The sequence below is a fragment of the Chelonia mydas genome, chromosome 1 (assembly GCF_015237465.2).
Source record: "Chelonia mydas isolate rCheMyd1 chromosome 1, rCheMyd1.pri.v2, whole genome shotgun sequence".
Lineage (NCBI taxonomy): Eukaryota > Metazoa > Chordata > Testudines > Cheloniidae > Chelonia > Chelonia mydas.
The window spans coordinates 45,051,886-45,074,947 of record NC_057849.1 but is presented as its reverse complement, the minus strand read 5'-3'; the positions used below and the strand labels follow the sequence as shown (position 1 = coordinate 45,074,947).

Here is a 23,062-nt window from a genome sequence, read left to right as displayed (position 1 = left end):
TTATGCTAAATTAGTCTAACCTACTTCCAAAATGGATTAAACTAATTGGGAATAAGACAATCTTATTCCAGAAAAAGTGTCCCCACATGGAGTTAATTTGGATAACTATTGCAGAATAACTCCCTGTGTAGACAAGCCCTTAGTTCAGGTTTAAACCCTCCTGATGGTGTGAAGCCAAACATAGGTAAGTCTGATTCTGGAGACAAGCTGCAAAAGAAAAAAAAATTTGCATATATAAAAACAAACTGTTTAAAAAGTGTGTCGACGTGTGACCCTTAAAGTACACATGCTTTTTCAGTTCACATTGAGTCTGTAGAGTTTGGTCCATATGATACTTACAAAAATGATGCACTTAGTAAGTGTGACATCCACCTAAACATCAAAGTCCTGTGTCTCTCAGTGCCATGACGCTAGCCATATGAACATATGGATTTTGTGCAGCAGCACCAAAACTTGGCATTGCAGATCTTCAGTGTCCAGTGCAGTGATATCCTCTCTAAGCATATTGTAAGTAAATTAGAAGTGAGATTTAAAAAATGGATGCTTAAAGTTAGACTCCTAATCCATATTTAGGAACCTAAATAAATGGATTGATTTTTCAAAAGTGCTGATCACCTGCAGTCAATCAGGGCTGCAGGCAGGGCCATCCCTAGGGGGTTTGGGGCCCAGGAGAACCCAGCCCAGGCCCCACCCCCACTCCACCTCTTCCCCCAAGCTTCCGCCCCACCTCTTCTGGCTCCTTCCCTGCCTCTTTCCGGCTTCCGCCCCCTCCCCCAAGTGACGCCGGGAGCCAGCGGAGCGGGCTGGGGTTGCTGCTGCTGCTTCCCGCCGGTGAGTGCGGGCCCGACCCGCACTGTCAATGCCAGGCCACCCACTAACCCCCTGGGCTAGCCTGGCCCTCTGCAGCCTAACCCCACCCCCCTTGCACCGGCCTAACGCCCCCCGCACAACACGCACACAGAGTTGTCCCTAGGGTATGACGATTCGGGGCGGCCGCCACTGGGCCCCCAAAGCGCGGGGCCTGGGACAGCCACCCCAATTCACCATACCCTAGGGACAGCTCTGGCTGCAGGTTCTCTGTACCTTTGAAAATCAGGCTGCTCTCATTAGCTACCTAAATATAGATTAGGAGCCTACTAAGCATCAATTTTGAATTTTTTTAAATAAAGGGTCTTTTGTTGTCTTCTTGCAGATTCTTTCCCAGTGTGTTACATGCCAAGAAAAGCACATTACTGTGAAAAAAGAGCCACATGAATCCCTTGGAATGACAGTAGCGGGAGGCAGAGGCAGCAAAAGTGGTGAACTACCAATCTTTGTTACTAGCGTGCAGCCTCATGGCTGTCTTGCCAGAGATGGCAGGATCAAACGAGGTAGGCTTTGACTCAAATGGCAGCGTGTGCATCTTTCAGTTATTCTGTTGATGAGTTTGTTTTGCAAGGTATCATAAGGTTTCTCAGCAGATGTAGGGTAGCAGTGATAAATGCTTCTCTCAAATATTCCACTCTTGGAAATTCAGTGTACAATGCCACACTTTCCCCTGGCTTGGGAAAGGGCTGTGTAAAGTTGACTGTAATACCCCTGTGAGTTAAGGGTCTTGTCTGGTGTTTTTCACTTCAGCACACACATCCTGTTTTTGGTTTTGATCTCATGGGTTGGGTCCTGTAGCTGTCTCAGAAACCACCTCTTTCCTTGTGTAATATCTTCAGTACCTCAGCTAAACTGGTCTGTTCTGATGACAGGCACCTGGTTTAACTGTGCTAATAGCAGGGCATTTTCAGCAAGTGACCCTCCTTCCTGTAGTTCACTTTCCCCATCCTTGGTCCGACCTAAACTGAGCTTGCTGATCTTCAGGACAGGGCATCTGTTATCCCCAGCTTTTGAGAAAGAAATTGTGTGGGGTGGGGTGGATGACGTTGTGGGGTGTGGGTGGATGATATTGGTAATCCTGATGTGATAATGCTTAAGGTACAGCCTGACATTTTCCTGATCTGTTTTTTGTAAAATGTGTTGTACATGCGCCTAAATCACATAAATACATAATGCAACCCCATGCAGTACTGCACGGACTTAGAAATCCTATGGGCCCATACTGACATAAGGGCAAAGTTTAGACAGTAACTGAAGTGTGCAAATTTAAAATGAGGTAATAGAGGATATTTTTCATGACCGTGTAAGGTAGGAACATTAAATGCAGTATACAAATGTGCACAGTATCTTTTTCTAAACATTATTTAAAAATCCATTTGTCGAAGGAACAACTGTGACTTTCTTCCTTATGTGATGTTAAAGCCGAAACTACAAAAGGAATTAGACTTCCCTGCTATGCAAGTTTCTGGAAAGTGATTGATTCTCATATCTTGTGTAACTGAGTCCTGGATGTTGCTGATTTGTTCTGCACTGCAGCAGGAACACTGTAACCACTCAGACAATAAGAGACACTCTCCTTCTTTTAAAATATTCTCAAGGAAAATTGTTTTCAGCAATCTTTGTATTTTAGACTCCTTCCAGATCATTATAATCTTTTTACAGATGTTCTTGCTTCCTCAGAGCTGATTTTCCTTATTAATCTTGCCTGTGATCCCTGTTTTGTGTTTCCTGATTGGCAAAGCACAGACACGCAGTAGGATTGAAGTGTGCATGTGAGGATTGCTGTGCTACCTTCTGCAAGACTTCCCCTCTCTCTCATGGCTGCATTACACCTTTTGCCATTCTTTTTCCCCCTTCCCTTAAAACCCTGAGGGACGATTATGAGGAATGGGATACATTAAGAAAAGGAACACAAAGCTGGAAAAGTCAGGGAAAAAATCCATAATGGTGAGAATAGTTTCCAGTGGGAGAGGTAAAAGCTCCAGTGTTCAAGTCATTTAAATGTGGACTGAACAGAACACTGGAGGATATACCAGAGGGGTCATTCTATTCTGATGCAGGAGTGGTGCCTGACCTAATAGATCATTTCCACCTCTGACTTGTATGATAGCAGAGCATGCTAGCCAAGCACAGCGTTTCTGTTTCTGCTGAAATATGCAGCGGTGAAATAGTTTACGCATTATGTTTAAATTGTCCATATGAGGCTGCAGAGTTAATACACTGCAGTTCACACCTCTGAAAGTTACTGTTTCTGACTGTCTAGGCCCAGGAAGATAACACATTGACATGAACAGGCATTGAGTAATGTGTTATAAGTACAGGCCAGGTATTAGCACAGGAAGACCAATAGGCCACATGACTTACACTTTTATTTGTGCCTTTTAAACAGGTGACGTGTTGCTGAATATTAATGGTATTGACCTGACCAATCTAAGTCATAGTGAGGCAGTGGCTATGCTCAAAGCCAGTGCTACCTCTTCAGTGGTGGCACTCAAAACACTGGAGGTCCAGATTGCTGAAGAACAAACCCAGAGTAATGAGGAACAACCAAGCACAATCAGCGAAAATGAATATGATGCTAGCTGGTCACCCTCCTGGGTCATGTGGCTGGGGCTTCCAAGGTACTAGTTAATGAATGATCTGTTTAAACTCATGTTTACACTGCTGTTATAAGATTAACTCCTGCATTTGGCTGTGTCACTCTCCTGACATTTTTCAGTTTGCTATAAAATATTTGTGTGACGTACATAGGGCTGAAGCAACATGTTGAAGGGTTTCTTTCTTATACATGCATTCAGATACAATAACAGTTAATTTTTAGTGGGGTTTTACTTTGTGCTGCTGTAGCAGTTTTAATTAATATAATGTTATTTAAACTCTAAAGCAGAGAACAGCTTAGTTACAGCACCTGCTTCACCCTATTGCTGCCTATCTATTGCAGCCACATTCAATTTACAATCCACTTACAAAGGATTGTACAGCAAAAGTATCCTGTTAGCCAGCCGGAAGATAGAGAACACTGATTATCCCTTCAGAAATCTTGGGAAAAGTCTAACACTAACCAATTCAATTCCCCCGATGAATGTAAACTGTCCTTTTGATCCCTAAGTTAAGCCTGAGTTTTAAACAGGAAACATAGAGCTCTTACCCAAATCACCCTATATTAATATACAAAACAAAGTTTAGAAAGGCAAATGAATAACTTCATAGAATGAAGGATATAACCTTCACTGATCATTGACATTTATCACACAGGTTTTAGGCACACATGCAGAAAGAAGTTAGAACAGACCAATCTGCATTCACAAATCTCACATATGTAACTCAGAAAACCAACCACCAACTCCACTGAGCACAAATACACCCGCTGCAAACCCATTTCCTTTTCCTAACTTTTGGCCTGACTGATATCACCAGATTTCACTTATCATCCCATTCTTCACTCTCTGGTAGCTATATTGACAAACTGTGGGCATAATTCTGGGAAACACTTATTATCAAGGATAGTGTTTATTACTGTGCATAGTCCTGTTAACTTCAATCACACTGTGCACCACAGTAAGCCCTATCCTTAATAGTAAGGGTTTCCAGGATTACACCCACGGTTTGCAGATGTAACCACAGAGAGCATGTAGAACGTGATGGTAACAGAATGAAATCCTGAAGTCATTATCATAGCTTATTGCTCCAAAACCACAGCCAAGATTCGTTGATGTCATTTATCTTGAGTAGTTCCTCTGGAGGAATGGATGTTGACGGGGCACTGTGGCAGCGTTCAAGTGTTTTGCCTAGGCTCTCCACATTCACGTCTGGTGTCGTTCGTCGGCTTCCACTTGGTCATATTGTCACCAGTCTTTGCCACCCAGCTGTCACTCAATTTAGAGTACACCATTGTTTTCATCTGAGGTCAGCAGCTGGAGAGAGTTGTTCTGAAAGAACTAGGTTCTCCAAGATCATTGGTGTTTCCCCCCCATTTTGTTACTCTGTAGCCATCCACAGTGGTATTTTGGGGTAAGGGACTTACAGAGGCAAAGCTGTTTCTGGACTTCAGACTCCTGGGTGGTGGAATGTGTCCATTCAGTGGCTGTCTTGAAACATGCAACTGTTTTTGTGTCTCCTTCTAACTGAAGGCATCCCGTCTCACTGATGGTGATGCAATCCCCACGAGGCAGTATAGCGACAATGTGGGAGTCGCTCTCAAAGTCCCTCTGATGATCCTACAGGATTGATTTGAGTTCAGTATCAGTTTTGTGTGCATGGCTCGAGCGTGACCATACATGGGGTCATGTTAGATACATTCACATCATGTCCCATGTTAATCTCCCATTGCAACTAACCATGGGAGAAACCAAATCTGACAGTCAGCATTGAGACCATAATATAAATCTGAAGTTGTTATAACTACAGACAGTAACAAGCCACTTCCCTTGGTAAAAAGGTCTTTCAGGATCAGGCCCTCATTGATTTCCTTTAGGTTTTTCTGTACAAGATGTCTGTATGTAACTTCCTGTAAAACAGTCATAATGTCTTGTGAGTTATACAGTTACAGTAAACTACTTTCAAGTCTGATAAATAACTCTGCTTAACAATAGCTGGCAATCATTTATTGCTCACATACTACAAACAACTACATTTTGCTGCTTAATTATGCCTTATATGCTACAATACATGGCGCAACATGATTAATGTAGAGAAGCAACAGTTAGGCCTACCTCAACATTTTCTGCTTCTCTGGATTTGAATAAAGATTTTCTATGAAAGGAAAAATGTTCTTTAATTCAACACTTTTGGATATGCATTACCACTTTTAAAAGTGGTTATGGTCAGGAAAGTGACTCATACATATATATATATAATATGTTAGGGCTATCGATTAATTGCAGTTAACTCATGCGACTAACTCAAAAAAATTATTCGCTGTTTTAATCACACTATTAAACAATAGAATACCAATTGAAATTTATTCAATATTTTGGATATTTTTCTACATTTTCAAATATATTGATTTCAGCAACACAGAATACAAAGTGGACAGTGCTTACTTTGTTGTTATTTTTTTATTACACATATTTGCACTGTGAAAATGATAAACAAAAGAAAAAGTATTTTTCAGATTTCAGAGTGGTAGCCGTGTTAGTCTGTATCAGAAAAAACAATGAGGAGTCCTTGTGGCACCTTGGAGACTAACAAATTTATTTGGGCATAAGCTTTCGTGGGCTAGAACCCACTTCATCAGATGGATGGAGTGGAAAATACAGTAGCAGGTGTATATATATACATAGTACATGAAAAGATGGGAGTTGCCCTACCAACTGGGGGGTCAGTCTAACGAGACAATTCAATTAACAATAGAATATCAAAGGAGGAAAAGTCACTTCTGTAGCGGTAATGAGAGTGGCTCATTTCAAACAGTTGACAAGAAGGTGTGAGAAACAGTAGGGGGAAATTAGTATGGTGAAATTAGGTTTTGTAATGACCCATCCACTACCAGTCTTTATTCAGGCCTAATTTGATGGTGCCCAGTTTGCAAATTAATTCCAGTTCGCCTCATACAAATAATGTAGTGCAATCTCTTTATTGTGCAACTTACAAATGTAGATTTTTTTTTGTTATATAACTGCATTAAAAAACAAACAATGTAAAACTTTAGAGCCTATAAGTCCACTCAGTCCTACTTCTTGTTCAGCCAATTGCTAAGACAAACAAGTTTGTTTACATTTATGGGAGATAATGCTGCCCACTTCTTATTTACAGTGTCACCTGAAAGTGAGAACAGGCATACGCATGGCACTTTTGTAGCTGGCATTGCAAGGTATTTACATGCCAGATATGCTAAGCAAGCAGATATGCTCCTTCATGCTTCGGCCACCATTCCAGAGGACATGCTTCCATGCTGATTATGCTCATTAAAAAATGTGTTAATTAAATTTGTGACTGAACTCCTTGGGGGACAATTGTAAGTCTCCTGCTCTGTTTTACCTGCATTCTGCCATATATTTCCTGTTCTAGCAGTCTCGGATGATGACCCAGCACGTTTTTCATTTTAAGAACACTCACTGCAGATTTCACAAAATGCAAAGAACGTACCAGTGTGAGATTTCTAAAGGTAGCTACAGCACTCAACCCAAGATTTAAGAATCTGAAGTGCCTTCCAAAATCTGAGAGGGACGAGGTGTGGAGCATGATTTCAGAAGTCTTAAAAGAGCAACACTCAGATGTGGAAACTATAGAACCTGAACCACCAAAAAAGAAAATCAGCCTTCTGCTGGTGGCATCTGACTCGGATGATGAAAATGAACATGCGTCGGTCTACACTGCTTTGGATCGTTATCAAGCAGAATCCGTCATCAGCAGGGCCACACGTCCTCTGGAATGGTGGTTGAAGCATGAAGGGAAATATGAATCTTTAGAGCATCTGGCACATAAATATCTTGCAACACCAGCTACAACAGTGCCATGCGAATACCTGTTCTCACTTTCAGGTGACACTGTAAATAAGAAGCGGGCATCATTACCTCCTGCAAATGTAAACAAATTTGTTTATCTGAGTGATTGGCTGAACAAGAAATAGGATGAGTGGACTTGTAGGCTCTAAAGTTTTACATTGTTTTATTTTTGAATACAGGTTGTTGATTGTTTTTTTGTTTGTTTGTTTTTGGGTTTTTTTACGAAATTCTACATTTGTAAGTTGAACTTTCATATAAAGAGATTGCACTACAATACTTTTTATGGGGGAATTGAAAAATGCTATTTCTTTTGTTTTTTACAGTGCAAATATTTGTAATAAAAATAAACATAAAGTGAGCACTGTACACTTTGTATTCTGTGTTGTAACTGAAATCAATACATTTGAAAATGTAGAAAACATCCAAAAATATTTTAATAAATGATATTCTATTATGATTAATCACAATTAATTTTTTAATCACTTGACAGCCCTAATATATAAGATATATAAATAAAATAATATGGCACATTTTTACCCAACAGATTTTCTCTTTGTGCATTTTTCAGTCATTTCTCCTTGTTTTATTACTACTTGTTTCACTACTGTAGGTATTTCAAAGCCAATACAGCTACTCGAATGCAATCTGGTTTATTTATACTCTGCCTTTTTGCATCATCCAAAAAACTGTCATCTGATTGCAAAATTTTCATTACTGGTAGTGATGAACCAGGAAGAGGCAGAAAGAAAACAGATGGGTTTTCAGGTCCTAAATTCAAGATGGAAAATACTAAACTGACAGAAAAATCATCTTTCATTTTGCATATGAAACACATTGGATATGGAAGCTGGTGGGGGGGTGAGGATAAATATAAACCCCCACAACATCATTTAGAAGTGTCACTTTCTAGATGTAACTGTATTTAACCAATAATTCCAACAGTACATTCTTTATGTTTAATACATTTTTACCTCCAGAGTTTTTTTTGTAATTTTAAGCACCCAGTAGTCAAGATGCTTAAATATTACAAGATGATTCATCCTGGGAACACTGTTAATTACCATCCTTTACCCACCATTACCCCTTCTCTTTCATGCTTATTGCAGTGATGCAATGGAGCAAGTGTTGCACATAACATGAAAATATTTACATGGCATGTGTTTTTTCTCCTTCCACATTATAATCTCACCCTACAGCGGCCTACATAGCTGCCATGATGTAGTGCTACGGAGGAGCAATTTAGGAAGTTGGGGCTTTAGCATCGTTGGTGGATATGAGGAGAATCACACAAACCAGCCTTTCTTCATTAAAACGATTGTTCTAGGAACTCCAGCATATTTTGACGGAAGGTTAAAGTAAGTGCTACCACATTCTTTTTAAATGATATTAGAAATTGGATGGACAGAGTGATGATAAGGCATATTGCATGAAGTGATTCATTACATTACATATAATCCTTGGAACACTGACTAAAATCCAGGTGTTTTTTGGGAGCTGGCCAACTCCCTAAAGCAGCTTGGCAAGTCTACTAGGTGCAGTGCTGAGAAGTCAGAAGGATTTTTGGCTGGGGGAAGTGCGATCAGTCAGAACTTGTGGGAGCACCTACTCCCAGTCATTCTTCCTTCCCCCACCTTTCTCTGGAAACACGTTCCACCATCAGCCAGTGGTGCTGATCTGACCCATCTCCCCCATCACCTCTACTGATTCCTTGACTCCTCCATTAGGCCAAGACCCAGCATAGGGGGGAAATGTCTTGCCCAGGATTTGGAGCCTAGAGTAGGGAAGTGAACATGTTGTATAATGCTCTCTGCCTACTTCGAGGAGGATTACAAAAGCTAGAGGACTTCATTTTATAATAGAGAAGTGGGGAAGCAGGTGGAGGAGAGGCTAAAGCAGTATCTAGTCAAGATCACTGTGAGAGGCAATCAACATGCAGGTTCCAATTTTCAAATCTGGCACTTTAAGAGGATCCGCAAATCTGGCATTTGGGGTGTTCATTTTGGCTGAATTTAAGGTCCCTCCAGATGCAGGATTTGAAATGCCTATTAAAGCTTCCCTTGTTTGTAAATTGGACATTACAAAGGTTTGATAACATGAGCAGAAGATGGTACCATATTTGTTTTACATACAGGGTAGATATGAATCATGTGATGATTACAAAATGAGGAAGGCTTAATTTATTTTCAGAACAGCTTAATGCATGTTTCCAATGACATGGCGGTGACTAGAGGCCATCTTATGACTCAAATCATAGCAATAGCTAAGCTACTAAGAGTGACGCTGTGTGGTTTTAGGAGCTCTGTATGACTCTTGGAGGTTTACTATGCAATAATCTCTCTATTTCTATTTTGTTACAAAGTAGCTTAAGAAGAAAATTCATTTTATCATTCTGCATGCCTTATTCCTGAGAATAGGGTTTCCCTGCTCATACGCGTTAAGACTGTATACCAGTATCCTAACAAGTTTTAAAGGCCCTTAAATATCAAATAAAATAACATTCTCAGGCTCTTAAGCATACGGTATTTTTGTTATATGGTACTATAAGTTGCCATTTTTATTTTAATATACAATTACATTAAAAACAACTATATTAAAAGAGCATTGAGTTCTTGACTTTGGAACCTTAAAAGTTAGGAAATGTTCTCCCCCCTCGCTCTGCTCCTCACCACTCTGAGTCAGGCTGCTTTCTCCTACCCTGCCTATACAGGAGCAAAAGGAATATTGAGAATAAAGGACAGAGAATTCTGGTGTCCCCAGTATTCAGGAGAAACAATTGCAGGGAAATTACTGCTCATCCCCTGCAGCGCAGTGCTGGAGCATGCTCAGTAGCTCTGTGGGAATAGAACATATACTGTCAAGTCACAGATAGGAGCAGTGTGGGGATAGAGGCCTGTAACCTAGCCCAGCTGTCCAGGGTTGAAGCCCTAGGGCTTCGGCCCCGGGCGGTGGAGCTCGTGCTTCGACTTTGGCTCCAGGCCTCAGCAACTCTAAGCCAGCCCAGAGGTTGGCTTTTTAATTGGGTCCCAACCCACTTTGGGGTCCCAACCCACAGTTTGCGAACCGCTGAGATAGAGCATGCTGAGTGCAGAAAGAATCTAAAGAGACTGTAGCTGGTAAACTCAAACAAGTCTCTACCAAGCATGTGCAAACTGAGATTTTTCAGATGTTGATAACTTGACCAAATTTGGGCAAATTTTCACATGGATGGCAAAAGGTGCTTTCCCTGCCTAATTTTAAATCCCCGCTCCAAAGAGTGCGGACAGTAGATCTTCTCAATGAAATGGTTGTAGGAATTTTTTTAACATGGGCAAAACAACATATTTTCCCTTAACCTCATTTTTGGAAATAGTTGAACCATTTTAGTTGAAACTTTCCTATATATACACTTTACCAGACTTAACCATTCAAGCTAAAGTTTCCCATGCCAGGTGTCTGCCTCATAGAGAGAGAGAGAGAGAGAGAGAGTGTGTGTGTGTGTGTGTGTGTAACTTTACAAAACTTAGCCATTCAGGCTACACACACACACACACACACACCCCCTGAGGCAGACATTTGGCATGGGAAACTTTAGCTTGAATGGTTAAGTTAGGTAAAGTTATAAGCAACGGAAAACAGTCTTATGTTGGAAAGTGTTGAGCAATCTTCAGTATAGGTGTCACTGCTTTTTCCAGCTACAATAAATGCAAATCATATGTAAATGTGTGTTAACCCTATAAACATGTATATATATTTTTATCATATAAACATTTATATTATAAGTCTGCATATATATAATTTTTTTTTTATCCTCCCCTACTTAGCCCTGGTAAATGATTACTTTTTCTCTCTCCCTCTCCCACTCTTGCATCAATCCTGGTAACTTTCCACAGGCAAACTCTTAAAGCTAGTGTTGGAATTACGCCAGAGCTGAACCCCAGGGGTTCAAGAATTCCCCATACTACTTAACAATGGGCGGTCAGACTTCATTTTTTTAATTGAATGCTTTTAGCTCTTGCAGCTGAACTTCAAGTCCAACAGAAACCTGAGGCCCTAACTATAAAATGCCGTCTGTTACTCATTGTGTTAGTTGTTGTGCACTATCATTGTTCATCAGCTGCTTTCCATTTTGTTTCCTTTTTTAGGTGTGGTGACATGATTGTCGCTGTAAATGGACTATCCACAGTGGGCATGAGCCATTCCTCACTAGTTCCTATGCTGAAGGAGCAGAGGAACAAAGTAACTTTGACTGTTGTTTGCTGGCCTGGAAGCCTCATATAGATTTGTAAAACAGCTTTGGTTCGAGCAGCTGATTTTCTACAAGGCTGGAACAAAGCCTCCATTTTTTTTTTCTACTGATACAGCTGGTAATAAGCAGGGCCAAAAACTGCCACGTTCATTTTTTTAAAGGGGGGCATTCTCAACCTCTTTACTGTACGTATGTTGCCATCTTGAAACAGCCATATCTACCAAGTTTATTGTGCTCATTGTTTAAGAGCTGGCACATGCACATTAAGGTGTTATTGTCATTAAGCCTTCCCAGACAGTAATATTCTGACAGGGAGCAGAAGAATTCGGTGGTATTTCTGGTTTCTCCTAGTATTTTTTCCAAATTGAAACATAAAATGGTAAGCTATGTACTCTCTCCTTGAGAGAAGGTTCATGTCAGTAATGCAATTCAAGTCCTACCCGTTGCTGCTGTGAATCAAAATTGGTGTAAAAAGGAATGCATTTTTCATTGTTTGTAAATATTTTCAGTTTGTTCCAGTATGTTAAAACTATTCAAGGACCTGTCTTACTCAGAAGAAAGGGTTTGGTCCCATGGTTTTTGTTGCAGGTCATAGTGTTCACAAAAGAGTAGGACAAAAGCCTGATGTTACTGGAATTTTTATAAAGTGCAATAATCGGACTCTTTGCTAGAAAACGATTTAATATACTACAAAGTTTGTATCCTATAATGCAAAGGAATATGGAAGTAATCAGTCAGAATGCTGGCAACAATAAAAATGCCCGGGTCACCTCTGATCGAACGGCCTGCTGTATTAGAGTTTACTTTCCAAATGAATGTTTTCCTATGTCAGAAAATTTTGATGAACATTTTTACTAAAACCATTTCTACAGTTTATATTGTGATTGTCAGTAGCTCTTTTTATTCTTGTGTAGAAACATTATTGTGACTCAACCTGTAAATCAGAGAGGTATTTAAAAAAAAAAGAAGAAAGCTGTTTATGACCGTATACATTACCGTTTAAAAGCAAGGAGGTGGGACTCCAAGCGCAAAAGGAGCTGCAAAGTTTTACTTATTCTGTTACTTGCTGACAAATGCCTTGGTATAAAATGCTGAAAAGATCTGTCTTGTATTTGAGAAATCATTTTTCTTTGGCAAACACTTGCCACTCAATTGTTGACAACTATAATATTTTATATCTTTTAATTATGTTTAGCATTTTTTAAAGCAAACCTATCACTTGCAGGTTTTGCTTTGTCCATAACGTTTGCAGGATAAGCGTCCTTTTGTAAAAGCACACCAACTAATGTGCTGATCTGGAGCAAAATCTGTACATTGTTAATGTTCTGCGTACTTGAAAAAGCGTTCCATTTAGAAACCAAGTTCAGAATCTGAACTAATTTATGAATGACCTCTCTATTGTAATAATGATGGTATTAATTATCAGCGAATGTATTTCATAATCACTGCATATTTCAGTTGTGAAGCATGAACTTTATTTTCAGATTTAGCGGCTATACTATTGGGGCATATTATCGCATGTCACTGATTCCAGTAGCTTTGTTTAAAAAATAAAGCTACCATCTCTTGCAAAAAATGTAAAAGCTCTTATGACTGAAGTAGTTTTATTCCTCTCTGTGGTGTATGATGATTGTTTGCTTTCACACTATCAGGACACAACTCAGTCGCCCATGCAGTATATTACTGTATAGAGAATATTTGTTTTTGAAGCAGTCAGAGGCTACATTTCTTTAATATCCCTAGCTGAGATGAGAACAAGTTTTGCCAACTATGTCTTTGCATATCATTTAGGAAATATATTGACCGGTGTGTTGAATTTAAAATATTTCATTTGAAGTGACATCCTATTCAAAATCTGAGCAAAAATCAAACTTACCCTTTTTTTTTCTTTTGTATCATGAAAGCATGGTTAAGCTTACGTTGTGCTATATGTTTTGTTCCACTGGGCAATAGCTTTTGATCACAATGTCTTGTGACAGAAACTTGTTCCGAAGGGGCCCCAATGTTTTTTTTTGGGGGGGGAGGGGGGTTCTCTTATGATCTTGTGGTTAGTTTATCGGGTTTATTCTTCTGTGCCTTCTGTTTTAAATTATTTCAAGATTTTTTTTCAGATGTTGCTATCTAATTGTGTGGTATTCTTGAAGAATGAATGAAAATAAAAGTCCATTCTACCCATTTTAACTCAGTATTGTGTCTCTTTACAAAGAATGTATGTAAATTAATTCATCACCTTCAATTTAGGGATATATTTCTCTCTCTAGTTAATCACAAGTTACAGTTATAGAACTTTACAGAAAAATCTCAGAGCACATACATAAGAAAATAGGAACATGAGACTCATCAGACTGGAACACCTCAGTTATCTGTCCCACTCGCATTCCAGCAGTGGGTAATGTCAAAAACATTCAGAAGATGATGGAAAACCCACACATTCTAGTACTCTACCACAAGGGCAATTTCTTTCTGATACCAGCTAGTGCTGATCATCAGGAGGACCCTGCCATGAGCCAGGTTTGGCACAGGGAAACACTACCAACCTTGCTGAAAAGGCAGCTTTATTGCCTCAAGCAGGAGTCATTCTTTGTAAGGAAGGTGAAGAGCAACCTTTTAAAGATCTGGTTAAGCCCTCACTAGATGTGCTGGACCAGATCCCAGATTGTGGTTCTTGATAGGACATGGCCCAGTAGATAGAAGGTTAAGGAAGCCTTACACTGGATAAAAGATTACCTGAAAAAAGAAAAAGATCTGCAGAATTTGCCAATAAATCAACTCTGGTGCATCTGTCCAGTGTGAAAGTGAAAGGGTAAGGATTCTGATGTATAGACTGACGTAGCTGCTGCATCTGAACACACACGCATCCATTCCATTAGGTCCTAGACCTAGTAATCTGTATACTTTGTCTTCCCATAAGTAACAGCCTAAGTAATCATATGGATCTTTAGCTAAGATTATAAAGCAGTTTATTTTGCCTTCTGGCATACTAGTGAAGCAAAATCTGCAGGTTCATGATTTCACTGGATCAACTTCTGTTTGAATCAAGAACAACTGAGGGAAAAATTCAATATCGCAAAACTAAAAGTTCTTGTAAAATGCATGCAAATGCAATGAAAATCTAAACCCACTTTCCAGATTTGTTGTGTCGCAAACAATATTGTAAACAAGGTAAGTTTCACCACAGTGATCTTCACTTGAGTCTAGTTAAATATTGAAGATATTTTTCTCTTCATATTCATATTATGTGCCTGGGCCTTTGTCAAGTTCTGGGAAGCAATTCCAGACCAGTGAGGGGTTGTGTCACCCTTGCTCTGCATCCATAGGTGCCTTACAATGCCTCACTGCTGTAGCTCCCAGCCTGGGATGCTCACAACCAGCCTACAAGCATGCAGATCACACCTGTGTGTCGGAGGGGTAAATAGCTCTGTCCCCAGCAGCCTGTTTACAGCCCCACTCTGGCTTCCACCAGCCTGGGTTACTACTTGCAGGGTGGCCCCAACACACTCCCAATCCCCTGGACAGTTCAGAGAAATAATCTGGTTCATTTGTTCCTCTACAGACACAGGAACACATCACAGTTTATTAACTTAACTGGTCTGAACACACCCTACCTTTTAAACACAGCACCAAGCTGGTTTTAAACTAACTAAATTTGTTAAGAAAATATACAGTGGCTATAGTGAATTTAAGTATAAGGAATAAAGTTAAAACAGGTTACAAACAAATAAATGAAAACACTCATCCAAAAGTCTAAAACTTAATTTAGCAAGGTACAGGCCTTGTTCAAGATGGCTTCTCTGACCAACGCTTCCTCCCAGCCATGGCTGACTTTCAGTCAAAACCTTCCACAAAAGCACAAAGTGCTGGCTTCCCTTGTCTCCTTAGGCGAAAGATTTTTACCTAAGCACGTTTCTCACCTATATTTACTTCCAAAGACTTAATCCTCTCTTCCCCCTCTTGGTGGAAGGACCCATCTTTCTCAGCTTACAAGAGCTCTGGCCTCTTGTGTCTGTCTAGTGATGGATGCCAAAGATGGCTTCTGTCCTTGCTTATATCTTCCAAAGTTCAATTTCTTTATTTCAAGAGGCAGGATGACCTCATGCTGCTCTTCCCTTCCTATGGGTTTCCTGCCCTGTATGATTTCAATGTAAATGGGGCTTATATTGTTTCTGATTCCACCATGCTTAATTTACATAGGAGACAGGTAGATGGCTGTGACACTCCCTTGTATCTGGGCAGACTGTACAGCCTAATATCAATGAATATCCATAACTCTTACATTGTGTTAATACCATACATTTCACAATGATATTAATCACCAGTGTATCATTTTCTTTCAGAAAAAAACACACACTATACACTCTTATAATACCATAATATTGTATACAATCAGTTGATTCAGTTGCTTATCATAGAATATTAGGATTGGAAGGGACCTCAGGAGGTCATCTAGTCCATCCCCTGCTCAAAGCAGGGCCAATCCCCAACTAAATCATCCCACCCAGGGCTTTGTCAAGCCTGACCTTAAAAACCTCAAAGGAAGGAGATTCCACCACCTCCCTAGGTAACCCATTCCAGTGCTTCACCACCCTCCTAGTGAAAAAGTTTTTCCTAATATCCAACCTAAACCTCCCCCACTACAACTTGAGACCATTACTCCTCGTTCTGTCATCTGTTACTACTGAGAACAGTCTAGATCCATCCTCTTTGGAACCCCCTTTCAGGTAGTTGAAAGCAGCTATCAAATTCCCCCTCATTCTTCTCTTCCTCAAACTAAACAATCCCAGTTCCCTCAGCCTCTCCTCATAAGTCATGTGTTCCAGTCCCCTAATCATTTTCGTTGCCCTCCATTGGACACTTTCTAATTTTTCCACATCCTTCTTGTAGTGTGGGGCCCAGAACTGGACACAGTACTCCAGATGAGGCCTCACCAATGTCAAAGACAGGGGAACGATCATGTCCCTTAATCTGCTGGCAGTGCCCCTACATATACAGCCCAAAATGCCGTTAGCCTTCTTGGCAAAAAGGGCACACTGCTGACTCATATCCAGCTTCTCATCCACTGTAACCCCTAGGTCCTTTTCCGCAGAACTGCTGCCTAGCCATTCGGTCCCTAGTCTGTAGCAGTGCATGGAATTCTTCCATCCTAAGAGCAGGACTCTGCACTTCTCTTTGTTGAACCTCATTAGATTTCTTTTGGCCCAATCCTCTAATTTGTCTCGGTCCCTCTGTATCCTATCCCTACCCTCCAGCGTACCTACCTCTCCTCCCAGTTTAGTGTTATCTGCAAACTTGCTGAGGGTACAGTCCACGCCATCCTCCAGATCATTAATGAAGATATTGAACAAAACCGGCCCCAGGACCGACCCTTGGGGCATTCCGCTTGATACCGGCTGCCAACTAGATATGGAGCCATTGATCACTAGCCATTGAGCCCGACGATCTAGCTAGCTTTCTATCTACCTTATAGTCCATTCATCCAGCCCATACTACTTTAACTTGCTGGCAAGAATACTGTGGGAGACCGTGTCAAGATTTGCTAAAGTCAAGGAATAACACGTCCACTGCTTTCCCCTCATCCACAGAGCCAGTTATCTCATCATAGAGGGCAATTAGATTACTCAGGCATGACTTGCCCTTGGTGAATCCATGCTGACTGTTCCTGATCACTTTACTCTCCTCTAAGAGCTTCAGAATTGATTCTTTGAGGACCTGCTCCATGATTTTTCCAGGGACTGAGGTGAGGCTGACTGGCCTGTAGTTCCCAGGATCCTCCTCCTTCCCTTTTTAAAAGATGGGCACTACATTAGCCTTTTTCCAGTCAGCCGGGTCCTCCCCTGATCGCCATGAGTTTTCAAAGATAATGGCTAATGGCTCTGCAATCACATCCGCCAACTCCTTTAGCACCCTCGGCTGCAGTGCATCCAGCCCCATGGACTTGTGCTCGTCTAGCTTTTCTAAATAGTCCCAAATCACTTCTTTCTCCACGGACGGCTGATCACCTCCTCCCCATGCTGTGCTGCCAAATGCAGTAGTCTGGGAGCTGACCTTGTTCGTGAAGACAGAGGCAAAAAAAGCATTGAGGACATTAGCTTTTTCCACATCCTCTGTCACTAGGTTGCCTCCCTCATTCAGTAAGGGGCCTACACTTTCCTTGACTTTCTTCTTGTTGCTAACATACCTGAAGAAACCCTTCTTGTTACTCTTAACATCTCTTGCTAACTGCAACTCCAAGTGTGATTTTGGCCTTCCTGATTTCACTCCTGCATGCCTGAGCAATATTTTTAGACTCCTCCCTGGTCATCTGTCCAATCTTGCACTTCCTGTAAGCTTCTTTTTTGTGTTTAAGATCAGCAAGGATTTCCCTGTTAAGCCAAGCTGGTCGCCTGCCATATTTACTATTCTTTCTACACATTGGGATGGTTTTTTCCTGTAACCTCAATAAGGATTCTTTAAAATACAGCCAGCTCTCCTGGACTCCTTTCCTCCTCCTGTTATTCTCCCAGGGGATCCTGCTCATCAGTTCCCTGAGGGAGTCAAAGTCTGCTTTTCTGAAGTCCAGCGTCCATATTCTGATGCTCTCCTTTCTTCCTTGTGTCAGGTTCCTGAACTCGACCATCTCATGGTCACTGCCTCCCAGGTTCCCATCCACTTTTGCTTCCCCTACTAATTCTTCTCGGTTTGTGAGCAGCAGGTCAAGAAGAGCTCTGCCCCTAGTTGGTTCCTCCAGCACTTGCACCAGGAAATTGTCACCTAAACTTTCCAAAAACTTCTTGGATTGTCTGTGCACTGCTGTATTGCTCTCCCAGCAGATATCAGAGTGATTGAAGTCTCCCATGAGACCCAGGGCCTGCTATCTAGTAACTTCCATTAGTTGCCGGAAGAAAGCCTCATCCACCTCATCCCCCTGGTCTGGTGGTCTATAGCACACTCCCAACACAACATCACCCTTGTTGCTCATACTTCTAAACTTAACCCAGAGACTCTCAGGTTTTTCTGCAGTTTCATATCGGAGCTCTGAGCAGTCATACTGCTCTCTTACATACAATGTAACTCCCACATCTTTTCTGCCCTGCCTGTCCTTCCCAAACAGTTTATATACATCCATGACAGTACTCCAGTCATGTGAGTTATCACACCAAGTATCTGTTGTTCCAATTACATCATAATTCCTTGACTGTGCCAGGACTTCCAGTTCTCCCTGCTTGTTTCCCAGGCTTCTTGCATTTGTGTATAGGCACTTGCTGATCATCTTGCTTTCTCTCTATGAGGCAGGAGCCCTCCCCTCTTGCGCTCTCCTGCTCGTGCTTCCTCCCGGTATCCCACTTCCCCACTTACCTCAGGGCTTTGGTCTCCTTCTCCTGGTGAACCTAGTTTAAAGTCCTCCTCACTAGGTTAGCCAGCCTGCTCGCGAAGATGCTCTTCCCTCTCTTCGTTAGGTGGAGCCCGTCTCTCCTAGCACTCCTCCTTCTTGGAACACCATCCCATGGTCAAAGAATCCAAAGCCTTCTCTCCAACACCATCTGTGTAGCCATTCGTTGACTTCCATGATTCGACGTCTCTACCCCGGCCTTTTCCTTCCACAGGGAGGATGGACAAGAACACCACTTGCGCCTCAAACTCCTTTATCCTTATTCCCAGAGCCACGTTGTCTGCAGTGATCCACTCAAGGTCATTCTTGGCAGTATCATTGGTGCTCACGTGGAGAAGTAGGAAGGGGTAGCGATCTGAGGGCTTGATGAGTCTCGGCAGTGTCTCCATCACATCATGAATCGTAGCTCCTGGAAAGCAGCAGACTTCTCGGTTTTCCCGGTCAGGGCAGCAGATAGATGACTCAGTCCCCCTGAGGAGGGAGTCCCCGACCACCACCACCTGCCTCCTTCTCTTGGGAGTGGTGGTCGTGGAACTCCCTTCCCTAAGACAGTGCATCTCATGCCTTCCAATCGACGGAGTCTCTTTCTGCTCCCTTCCCTCAGATGTATCATCTAGTCCACACTCCTCATTAGTACCTGTGGAGAGAACATGAAAACGGTTGCTTACCTGTATCTGCATTACTGGTACATGGACGCTCCCCTTTCTTTTTCTGGGGGTCACATGCTGCCAAATTTCTTCACTGTTCTTCTGTCCCCCCTGCACAGCCTGCTCTGAATCTTCAGAATGTTGTGCCCATAGAAGCATATCCTGATGTCTGTCTAGGAAATCTTCAGTTTCTCTTATGCAACGCAGGGTTGATACTTGTTTCTCCAGACCTTGAACCTTCCCTTCCAATATGGAGACCACCTTGCACTTTGTACAGACAAAGTCGCTTCTGTCCTGTGGAAGAAAGACAAACACGGCGCATCCTGTGCAGGTAACAACAGTTGAACTCTCACTATCCATATTACCTTCCTTCTAAGAGCTTCCTCAGGTGTTGTGGTAACTACTCAGAGAAGTCTGCAAGATGAAAGCCTCAGCGGGCTCTCCCCAGGTGAACTCCCAGGCAAACTCCCCCTGTTAGCCTCTCTGCTGTTCGCAGCTGACTGCTTTTTTATAACAGTCAGGCCCACTCAAGGCTCATCTGGAACAAAGCACTCCCAATTCACACTTTTCAAACAATCAAACATCACTTGAGGTTCAGCCTCCCCTGTCTTTATAGATCAGTAAACCTTTGTAATAGATTCTTCTGATTGTTATCCCCGAAGTAAACTTTATTCAAGCTACGAGGACAGCAATATGGAGTCTGGTGGTGAAGGAAGCTCCATGCTCTTTCTTACCCCACTTGAGTTGGCAGGAAACAGAACAATATGCATTTCAGCAATCTCCCCTACTGTCTCGACGGTCTTGTTTTTGCTTTATATGTAAATATGGACCTTCATTGTCTTTGCCTGAATATCAGGCTGGTCAGAGAATCAAATCTACATTACTTTGTCAAAGATGGACCTGTTTAACAACTCCCTCTGATATACCTGGTTTACACATACTTCAGTCATAATTCCAGCATTATACACATCACCCAAGAATATTAATGATCAGTGAGTTATTAGTTTTCAAATGATACCTCCCAAGGCATATTTTGTACAAAGATTATTACAATAACACATAGGGTGTGAGTACAGAGTTGCTTAGTGCCCCAGCCTCTCAAGACTAAGAATTAGGATAGTACATATACCAGAGGTCGACAACCTTTGGCACATGGCCCACCAGGGTAATCTGCTGGCAGACCGCGAGACACTTTGTTTACGTTGACTGTCCACAGGCCTGGCCCCCTGCAGCTCCCAGTAGCCGCAGTTCGCCGTTCCCGGCCAATGGGAGCTTCAGGAAGCAGCAGCCAGCATGTCCCTGCCGTGAGGCATTTGGATACCATGAGAGTCAATGTGGTGTAAAACCTGCAATACTTCAAAAGATATATTTTGGTGAAATACGGTTTTCTTGAGTTCCTGAGTTCAAAGATCATGAAAGAGGAATGTAGTTCGACCAAAAGTGGGTCATACGCATCTTTTTATCTGCAAACTCTTGTCTATAGGTGGAATACTGGGCAATTTTTCTCCCTCCTCCTTGTAACAATCTTTTATGCACTTGAAAACTGTTATGTCCCCTCTCAGTCTTCTCTTCTCCAGACTAAACAAACCCAATTTTTTCAATCTTCCTTCATAGGTCATGTTTTCTAGACCTTTAATCATTTTTGTTGCTCTTCTCTCGATTTTGTCCAATTTGTCCACATCTTTCTTGAAATGTGGTGCCCAGAACTGGACACAATACTCCAGCTGAGGCCTAATCAGCGTGGAGTAGAGTGGAAGAATTACTTCTTGTGTCTTGCTCACAACACTCCTGCTAATACATCCCAGAATGATGTTTGCTTTTTTTGCAACAGTTTTACACTGTTGACTCATATTAAGCTTGTGATCCACTATGACCCCCGGATCCCTTTCCACAGTACTCCTACCTAGGCAGTCATTTCCCATTTTGTATGTGTGCAACTGATTGTTTCTTCCTAAGGGGAGTACTTTGCATTTGTCCTTATTAATTTCATCTTATTTACTTCAGACCATTTCTCCAGTTTGTCCAGATCATTTTGAATTTTAATCCTATCCTCCAAATCATTTGCAACCCCACCCAGGTTGGTATCATCTGCAAACATTATAAGTGTACTCTCTATGCCATTATCTAAATATTAATGAAGATAATGAACAGAACCGATCCCTGGGGGACCCCATTCGATATGCCCTTCCAGCATGACTGTGAACCACTGATAACTACTCTCTGGGAACGATTTTCCAACCAATTATGCACCCACTTTATAATAGCTGCATCTAGGTTGTATTTCCCTAGTTTGTTTATGAGAAGGTCATGCGAGATAGTATCAAAAGCCTTACTAAAGTCAAGATATACCACATCTACTGCTTCCCCCCTATCCACAAGGCTTGTTACCCTGTCAAAGAAAGCTATCAGGTTGGTTTGACATAATTTGTTCTTGACAAATCCATGCTGACTGTTACTTATCTCATTATCTTTGAGGTGTTTGCAAATTGATTGCTTTAATTATTTGCTCCATTATCTTTCCGGGTACAGAAGTTAAGCTGACTGGTCTGTAATTCCCCGGGTTGTCCTTATTTCCCTTTTTATAGATGGGCACCATATTTGTCCTTTTCCAGTCTGCTGTAATGTCTCCTGTCTTCCATGACCTCTCAAAGATAATTGCTAATGGCTCAGATATCTCCTCAGTCAGCTCCTTGAGTATTCTAGGATGCATTTCATTAGGCCCTTGTGATTTGAAGATGTCTAACTTGTCTAAGTAATTTTTGACTTATTCTTTCCCTATTTTAGACTCTGATTCTACCTCATTTTCACTGGCATTCACTATGTTACACATCCAATTGCCACCAACCTTCTTGGTGAAAACTGAAACAAAGAAGTCATTAAGCATCTCTGCCATTTTCACATTTTCTGTTATTTGTCTTTCCCCCCTCATTGAGTAACTGGCCTACTCTGTCCTTGGTCTTCCTCTTGCTTCTAATGTATTTGTAGAATGTTTTCTTGTTACCCTTTATGTCCCTAGCTAGTTTGATCTCGTTTTGTGCCTTGGCGTTTCTAATTTTGTCCCTACATACTTGTGTTATTTGTTTATATTCAGCCTTTGTAATTTGACTGAGTTTCCACTTTTTGTAGGACTCTTTTTTGAGTTTTAGATCATTGAAGATCTCCTGCTTAAGCCAGGGTGGTGTCTTGCCCTACTTCCTATCTTTCCTACACAGTGGGATAGTTTGCTCTTGCACCCTTAATAATGTCTCTTTGAAAAACGGCCAACTATCTTCAATTGTTTTTCCCCTTAGACTTGCTTCCCATGGGATTTTAGAATCATGAATTGTAATATCTGTACAATTCCAACCAGGATTTTGCATTTGCCAATACTTGCCAGTCAAAATGTTAGAAAACTTGCACCAAGACTGAAGAAATGGGTGCTTCAAAGGCTCCAAAGCCGCTCTAGACCAGCATTTCTCAAATGCGGCCACCATGGCCGCATGCGGCCACCAGTGACTTTTCTTGCAGCCAC

The 23,062-nt window shown here is 41.5% G+C and overlaps 1 protein-coding gene across 8 annotated transcripts in view; it reads left to right on the top strand.

Moving 5' to 3' along the window:
* Nucleotides 1-13,719, top strand: part of LNX2 (ligand of numb-protein X 2) — a 90,205-nt gene extending 76,486 nt beyond the window's left edge. For all 8 annotated transcript variants that reach the window (XM_037891558.2, XM_037891552.2, XM_037891548.2 and 5 more), the window contains 4 exons: nt 1,193-1,370; nt 3,257-3,488; nt 8,510-8,668; nt 11,435-13,719. In XM_037891558.2, coding sequence (XP_037747486.1) covers nt 1,193-1,370; nt 3,257-3,488; nt 8,510-8,668; nt 11,435-11,570 — 705 coding nt within the window. In that variant the 3' untranslated portion in view covers nt 11,571-13,719. The remainder of the gene's footprint in view (nt 1-1,192; nt 1,371-3,256; nt 3,489-8,509; nt 8,669-11,434) is intronic.
* The last annotated feature ends 9,343 nt before the right edge of the window (nt 13,720-23,062 follow it).